Source organism: Mauremys reevesii, linkage group 13, assembly GCF_016161935.1.
Source record: "Mauremys reevesii isolate NIE-2019 linkage group 13, ASM1616193v1, whole genome shotgun sequence".
NCBI lineage: Eukaryota > Metazoa > Chordata > Testudines > Geoemydidae > Mauremys > Mauremys reevesii.
The window spans coordinates 20,292,587-20,300,742 of NC_052635.1; the positions used below are offsets into that span (position 1 = coordinate 20,292,587).

An 8,156-nucleotide genomic window follows, 5' to 3' on the forward strand; every position below is an offset into this window, starting at 1 on the left:
GTTCAGGTGGTTTCCCTCGCACCCCGGGCCAAGGCTGGAGCTTACAGAGAGCAAAGGCCACAACAAACCCTGGCAGAGCTCAGCTATACCACTCCTCTCCTCAGCAGTGTCCTGCCTGCCCCTGGCCTGCCTCCAGCATCCCAGCACCCCCCACCCCACTACTGCAAGGCCCCTCTGTTCCTACCAATGTATTGGCGTGGCTGGGTTTCTTCCCCCAGACCAAGGAGAGTGCCACCCAGGGTGCCCTGCCAACCAGCCCCTCCTGCTTTCATCTCTGCTCCTGAGGGAGTGCTCTCAGCTTTTACCTGTTTATGGAGAGTTTCGTACCAACTCTCTCCCTCACTGACTCAGCACCATGCCTTTCATTGCAGCCTTTGCCATGGCCCATGGATCCTTCCTGTGCAGTACTGGGTTGTACAGATGGGTTGCCAGTGCTTCGTTGTGGCAGACACACCAAAAAGCTCTCCAGATGGCCCAGTGAACAGGACAGTTCTACCTGCCACAGTCAGCAGCATCTGTACTCCCACTGGTGTTTACTCAGCAGCAGGCTGACATATTCAAATCCCATGTGATTCTGCAGATGCCGGGTTACTCTTCAAGGCCAGCACAGAGCACACAGCCAGTTCAAAACAATGACAAGCGCCACTGTAAGGTTGGGGGTTGTGTGCCAGGCTGCACGGAGCATACTCTGCATTTCAGATTTCTAGTCTGGGTACTGGAATTCCTTAACAAATCCTTCTCATTCCAGACCTGCCGCTGCTCTGCTTAGAAGGGACAGCCTGGAACTGTAACAGAAGCCTGGTCTACACTAGGCGTTTAAATCGGTTTTAGGAGCGTAAAACCGATTTAACGCCAAAACCGTCCACACTAGGAGGCACCTTATATCGATTTTAATGGCTCTTTAAACCGGTTTCTGTACTCCTCCCTAACGAGAGGAGTAACGCTAGTATCGGTATTAACATATCGGATTAGGGTTAGTGTGGACGCTGATCGACGGTATTGGCCTCCGGGAGCTATCCCACAGTGCACCAGTGACCGCTCTGGACCGGAATCTGAACTCGGATGCAGTGGTCAGGTAAACAGGAAAAGCCCCGCGAACTTTTGAATATTTCCTGTTTGCCCAGCGTGGAGCTCCGATCAGCACGGGTGGCGATGCAGTCCGAAATCAAAATAAAAAAAGAGCTCCCGCATGGACCATGCGGATGTGATCGCTGTAAGGGCAGGCAAATCCGTTCTATCAGCGCTCCGTTACAGAAGATGAAATTCAGAATCCTTTTTTAAAAATCTCCAGACAGACGCCATAGCAGGGACTCAGCGCACTGCAGCGTGACAAGCGTAACGGAAAGCCAAAGAATCAAATGGATGCTCATGGATTGGAGGACTGAAGCTATCCCACAGTTCCTGCAGCCTCCGAAAATTATTTGCATTCTTGGCTGAGCTCCAAATGCTTCTAGGGTCAAACACAGTGTCCGCGGGTCAGGGCATAGCTTGGCAATCTACTCACCCACCCCCCACCCACCCCCAGAAGCGAAAGGTAAAACAATCCTCTCACTCTTTTACATGTCACCCTATCTTTACTGAATGCTGCAGATAGACGCGATAGTGCAGCACTCAACACCAACATCCTTGCTCCCCCCACCGCCATTGGCGGCTGATGGTACAATATGATGGAAATCCATCCTCAGCATCAGCTGATTGTGCAAAAAGATGGAAATCCATCCTCATCATCAGCCTCAGCTGATGGTACAAAAGGACTGGTAACCGTCCTCGTCATCAGCCTATTGGCCCTAATTTTTTCTGGTGGATGGATGGTGCAATATGGCTGGTAACCATCCTCATCATAGCAACAGGGGGCTGAGCTCCATCAGCCCCCACCCTTCATGTGTAAAGAAAAGATTCAGTTGCCCCTGGACTAGCAGTGGGATGCTGGGCTTCTCTCCTACACACTGCTTAATGTCCTGTCTGGACTATCATAGCAGCTGGAGGCTGCCTTCCACTCATTTCTCACTAACAAGTCAGTGTGTCTTATTCCTGCATTCTTTATTAATTCATCACACAAGTGGGGGGACAATGCTACGGTAGCCAAGAAAGGCTGGGGGAAGAACGGAATCAACAGGTGGGGTTGTTACAGGAGCACCCCCTGTGAATAGCATACAGATAATAATTTCTGCAGGCTCTGACACAGAGCAGCTGTGCTCTCTGGTTCTATGATACGGTGGTTCTCTAGCACACTTGCCTATATTAGGCAGCACTGATTCTATTTTTAGATACCAAAAAGGAGGGATTGACTCAGGGAGTCATTCCCAATTTTTGCTTTTGCACCCCTGACTGATCGGCCAGGGGCACTTATGACAGCAGCTAATGGTACAAAATGATTGAAAGTGCAATATAGCTAGTAACCAATCTTGGCTTTTGCACCCCTGGCTGATTGGCCAGGGGCACTAGCAGCAAATGGTACAAAAGGACTGGTAGCCATGATCATCCTCAGTTCCAATTTATGGAAGGGTTTGGATGGTGCAATATGGCTAGTAACCATCTCTGCTGTCATGCAAAAGCAAAAGCATGCTTCTGTGTAGCGCTGCTGAATCGCCTCTGTGAGCGGCATCTAGTACACATACGGTGAGAGTCACAAACGGCAAAACAAGCTCCATGATTGCCATGCTATGGCATCTGCCAGGGCAATCCAGGGGAAAAAGGCGCGAAATGCTTGTCTGCCGTTGCTTTCCCAGACGAAGGAGTGACTGACGACATTTACCCAGAACCACCCGCGACAATGATTTTTGCCCCATCAGGCACTGGGATCTCAACCCGGAAGTTCCAAGGGGCGGGGGAGGCTGCGGGAACTATGGGATAGCTAGGGAATAGCTACCCACAGTGCAACGCTCCAGAAATCGACGCTAGCCACGGACCATGGACGCACACCACCGATTTAATGTGCTTAGTATGGTCGCGCTCCACCCGATTTTATAAATTCTGTTTTACAAAACCGGTTTATGCAAATTCGGAATAATCCCGTAGTGTAGACGTACCCTAACAGTCATTCCTTTCCGTTTCAGATCCAGAGGGGCTCCGTGGGCTACAGCAGCGTCTCTCAGGCTTTTCAGATTGGCGACCCCTTATTCAAAGTCAAAAATCTTCACAACCCACTGTCACAGAGTCCCCTGGGTGATGCTTTGGAACTGCTCCCCACAAAGCCAGTCAGGACTTTGGGGAGCCTCCTCTCCCTTGGAGCAGACTGTCTTCAGGGCAAGAAGCTCACACGGCTTGACCTTCCTGGGTCTGACCTTGGAGCATTCAACATATGCCCCTACGTACGCTTCCCAAAGTGAATCTGCCCAGGCGGGGTCCTGGGGAAGCCAGAGGGTCCTGCACGCACCCCCCACTTCGCAGTCAGCCAATAAAACAGAGGTTTATTAGATGACAGGAACACGGTCTAAAACAGAGCTTGTAGGTACAGAGAACCAGACCCCTCAGCCAGGTCCATTCTGGGGCCTAGTGAGCCAGACACCCCCTCTGCTCCTGACCACCCCACCTTCTCTGACTCCTGTCCCCTGGCTTCTGCTCTCTCTGCACCATCCCCTTTAGTGCAGCTTGTTCAGGATAAACCACACAGACCCCAACTCCAGGCCACAAACCCTCTACCCAGCCAACTTGTCAGGTCACAGAGCAGAACCAGGCTGCAGGTTTTCCACCCAACCTAGGGACCAGGCTGTAGCTTCCCTGCCTTGTGTTTCTTACATGCCCTGGATGGAATGGGAGCCAGCACAGAGTGTGTGGGGCCAGGGGGTATGCCTGGGCCCAGAAGGGGCGTTATAGCCAGGAAGAGGAGCCAGGCTCCTGGACCACACCCTGCGGGATGGCCCTAGTGTGCAGGGTCCAGATTTGTGCTGGCCTTTAGCAGCTGGATGTTTCTCTTGCAGGGGAACCCCAGCCCAGCGCAATGTACAATTCCATTTCCCTGGCCTCACCTGCCCGTCGGTATCTTGGATGACCAGCAGCACAGGAGAACTCAGCTTGTTCATACTCCTGTACATGCTCTTCAGGCTAAACCCATCCCTGGCGGTGCAGTAGAGCAGGTTCCAAGGGTACCCGGTCACTCTTGGCGGGAGGTGGGGCACCAGCTGGGAACAGAGCCACAGGAGTCAGTTCCCACCAAGGTCCCTCTCTGCTCCCCGACCTCTGGCAGGAGCATTTCCCATTGGTTACTTCCACACCCTCCCTCACCCAACCGCTCCACGCTGTCCTCTCCCGGGTGTCTGGCTTTGGGCTGGATGGCTGCAGGCACAGAGCCCTCCTCACAGACCTCACCGTGCCCATGTGTCAGCTCCAGGGCTCTGTCTCCCCCGCTTGTGTTCCTTGGGGGCTCTGCATGGAAGGGCCTCTGCTAGGGCTGGAGGGGTAGGAGGGGAGAAGCAGGGCACAGGCTGGCTCATGGCATCATCTCCTACAGAACACTTCCACCTTCCCATCCCAGGACTTGTTAGTACCCCTGAGAGCTTTCCAGCCCAGCTGGGTCCCCTCCCAGCCTGGAGGGCCCCACCAGTGGTAGCACGGCCCTGCAGGCAGAGCAGCATGGGGGCAGAGGAGCGGGCTCCCCCCGTTGTGGCTCATTAGGGGCAGGGCCAGCTTTAGGAAGTGCGGGGCCCAATTCGAACAGTTTCGACAGGGCCCCAGCAGGGATGACTTAAAAAACAAAACAAACAAAAAACCCCACACACATGTAAAACAACATGTGGGGCTTGTACTCACCGGGCGGTGCTCCGAGTCTTCAGCGGCACTTCGGCGGCGGGTCCTTCACTAGCTCCAGGACTTCGGCGGCACTGAAGGACCCGCTGCCAAAGTGCCGCCTAAGACCCAGAGCAAGCGAAGGACCTGCCGCCGAAGTGCCACCGAAGACTCGAAGTGCCGCCAAGGGAGTAAAAATTAAAAAGGCGCCTCTAGCCAGGGAAGGGATTTTCACTGGGCACGGGGCCGTCTTAGGCGCGGGGCCAATTCGGGGGAATTGGTGGAATGGGCCTGAAGCCGGCCCTGATTAGGGGTGGCCCAGCCAGCAGGGGCGGCTCTAGGATTTCCGCCGCCCCAAGCAGGGCGGCACGCTGCGGGAGGCGCTCGCCCTTCCGCCCTCCCGCGGGACGCTACCCCAAGCGCGCGCTTGGCGCGCTGGGGTCTGGAGCCGGCCCTGCCAGCCAGGCCTTTCCCACACACACACACTCCAGGAAGACCAGACCCTCCCCCGAGGGGACAACTTCCAGGGGCCTCAGTGAAAGGGATCTGCAGGGGTCGTCTCCCCCTCACCTGCCCCAGCTAGGGCTTCTCCAGAGGAGGATGATCTGCACAGACAGCCCAGCCCAAAAGGCCCCATGCCCATTAGCTTTTGAGTGAAGAACCCACACAGCTCCAGGGCGGCAGAGATGTTTGGAGTAACGTTTACCAGAGCGTTCGCAGTGTGTGTGGGTGGAACAATCCCACTGACCCAATCCCAGAAGGGGGAACCCCCAGAACGAGGTTTGCCCAGGACGTCACCCCTCTCGGTGAACACGCCCTGTGGTCCAGGCCTGCCCTGGAGCTGGTGGAAGGCTATTCATTGAAGGGAGGAATGAGGGGTAATGGTCAGGTCGAGCAAATGATTTATTAGATGTGTTTATTGCTCATTATTATTATTGTTTGGCAATGGGGCTCAGCTCTGCGGGGTGACTGGATACGTGGCTCTGTGGACTCCACATTTGCTGTCTCTCAGTGTGTCCGTATCAGATCTTTGCCTCCTTTCACAAGTACCAGGATGTTCTCTCCAGCTGCCAGGCCAGCAAACCCCTGGGCCCTGAGCCAGACGGGACTGGTCCCTGCTCACCCACCCTCACCAGTGACACACTGTCTCTGGGGCGAATGGTCCCCTGAGTCCCACAGGGCAGAGTTCTGGAGCCAGTGGCGTTAGAAGCGTCGCACTGGGATCCCCAAGGTCTGAGCTGGCCCAGTGCTGGTGCACAAAGTGCCCCCGCGGGCCCTGTACAGTGAGCTGATCCAAGGCTACAAACCAGGGAAACAACAGCCAGAGCCCACGGCAGCACTGCCCAGCCTGTTTCCAAACTGGGAGGGCCGGGCTGGCCAGGGGAATGAGTTCCATGCCCTGGGGTGCCCACTCGATTGGCTCAATCCCACTGAGGAGCTGTCCAGAGGACAGGGTGGAGGGGCCAGCTCCAGGCCAGAGGAGGCTGTAGAACTGCCAAGCACCTGGCCACAGCCTGACCCAGTGAGGTTACCTAGCCCTGCAGTGGGGTGAGCCCACAGCCTGTGCTGAGCTCACCTGCTGGACCTGCTCTGCACGCAGGACGTTGCTCTCTCCATTCAGCACCAGCTGGTAGGGCTCCTCCGGGGGTGATGCTGTCACTTCCGCACCTGCCCGGCCTGGGTCCTCCTGCTCAGCAGTCTCGACACACTGCAGGGGCTGGGCTTCCTCCGGGCAGCCAGTCTGGGGGGAGATGCCCACGCCGTTTGGGGAAGAGATAAGGGACCCCAGCACAAAGAGCAGCACTTCCCCCTTGGGCTCAGCCATGGCACTCCTGGCCATCCCGTCCAGAGAGCATTGGTGCACAGAGAATGGGCTGGCACCACCCATGCCCTGCCTGGTGAGCCCTTCAGGAGAAGAGGGCATTTTAAGCCCACTGGGCAGCATCCAGCCTGTGCCTCTCAAGGGTCCAGAGCCTTGGAGCAGTCAGGCCCTGTGCCAGCACCCCTGGCTCTGGGACCCTGTTGATTCACATGCAGGTCAGAACCAGTGCTGATGTTTGGTAAACAGAGCTGGAGCTTATCAGAGCCACATTGTCCCTGTTTGTTTTGATTGGCCTTGCCTGGCACGAAGAATCACAATTTAAAAAGAAAATGGATCAGATTACACTGGGCAGCCGGCTGTGACTAAAAGAGCAGGTGGCTGCCGCAGGCTGGGCCCATGGCCAGGGGAGCTGGGCCATGTCTGCATTAGAGACACTGCACAGCTGAAGTGATACTGATAGTGCAAACCCCTAATACAGACACATGACATGGATGTGAAGTGGGGTTCAGCCCAGTGCGGGTGAAGCTGGTAAATTATCAGGGTCTCTCGCACTATCATCCCCCTTTTCATTGAAGCTGCATCTACACAGAGGCTTGCACCAGATGCAGTGAGAGCAGGACAGATCTCTGTAATTAACAAGCACCCTTCACTTTCCATATTAAAGGAGAGGAAGAACAACCCAAACATTTACACCATGTGTTGGCTGTCAGCCAGGGCACTCTGCCTGTATGTTGTATTGCTTTCTTTCCTTTGTCTGTTCTTTTCCATCTGCACTCTCTGCGAGACAGTGAGAGTGTCTCTCGTGTTTGTGCAGCACCGAGCCTGCTGCCAGTGCTGCTGTCATATCAGTAACGGAGGTTTGCAGGTGCACAGTTCAAAGCCAGCACCTGGATTTAGAGATGGTCCCAACCCTCTAATTCAAGCTCTGGATCTCAGCTCCTGTAGCCCAGGGGTGCTTGGAGCTAGATTGAGATGACTGGATCTGGTTCCCCCAAATCTAGGGACACTTGGATCCAGGGTTTTGGGTCAGGACTAACCTAGGAGTAACACCAATCTGAAGGGTAACAGTCTATACACACTGGACAAGGTCCCCTTGTTAAAATCAATGTGATCTAGCTAGTAACTGATGCCCCAGCAGCAGTAAATCTGAGCTAGCGTCATTGCACCATCTTACAGCTGGACCTGATCAGCCTGTTTCGGAAAGGAAAGAAGCAAGTTACGGAGCACAGCTGCCTGTGGTTTGTTCTGAGTTTCAGCCCCCATCTGTCTCCCCTGGGCACACGCGGTGCGGTACGTACCAGGAGAGTGTAGCGGCCCCGGAGAGCTTTCATGGTGTGTGGGTGAGTCCGGCAGCAGGTGTATGGAGCTGTGCTCACTGCTGAGAGCTGCCCAGGGGAGGGGAAAGCATGTGCCTGCCAATGGCCTCTTGAGAACACTCCCATCTAAACAACACAGATTTTACTGCTTCCGTCTACCTGGGCTCTCCCACCTCCTGGTACAGCAGTCAGGTCATCAACCATGGGCAGCCTCCACTGCTCAGGGCCCCATTGGATAGCATGTGCCTGCAGAGGGTTTACCAGACAGATCAAACCCCTCCTCTCCAATTGGA

The 8,156-nt window shown here is 55.1% G+C and overlaps 1 protein-coding gene across 4 annotated transcripts in view; it reads right to left on the reverse strand.

The window, feature by feature from the left end:
* The window catches only part of TLDC2 (TBC/LysM-associated domain containing 2), a 30,642-nt gene extending 22,727 nt beyond the window's left edge, over nt 1–7,915 (reverse strand). For 3 of the 4 annotated variants that reach the window (XM_039497988.1, XM_039497991.1, XM_039497989.1), the window contains exons 1-2: nt 6,302–6,735; nt 3,969–4,121 (exon numbers count right to left, since the gene is read on the reverse strand). In XM_039497988.1, the coding sequence (XP_039353922.1) occupies nt 3,969–4,121; nt 6,302–6,670 (522 nt within the window). In that variant the 5' untranslated portion in view covers nt 6,671–6,735. Of the gene's footprint in view, nt 1–3,968; nt 4,122–6,301; nt 6,736–7,845 lie in introns of those variants that run through there. The other variant, XM_039497990.1, reaches the window with a different exon arrangement.
* Between the last annotated feature and the right edge of the window lie 241 nt (nt 7,916–8,156).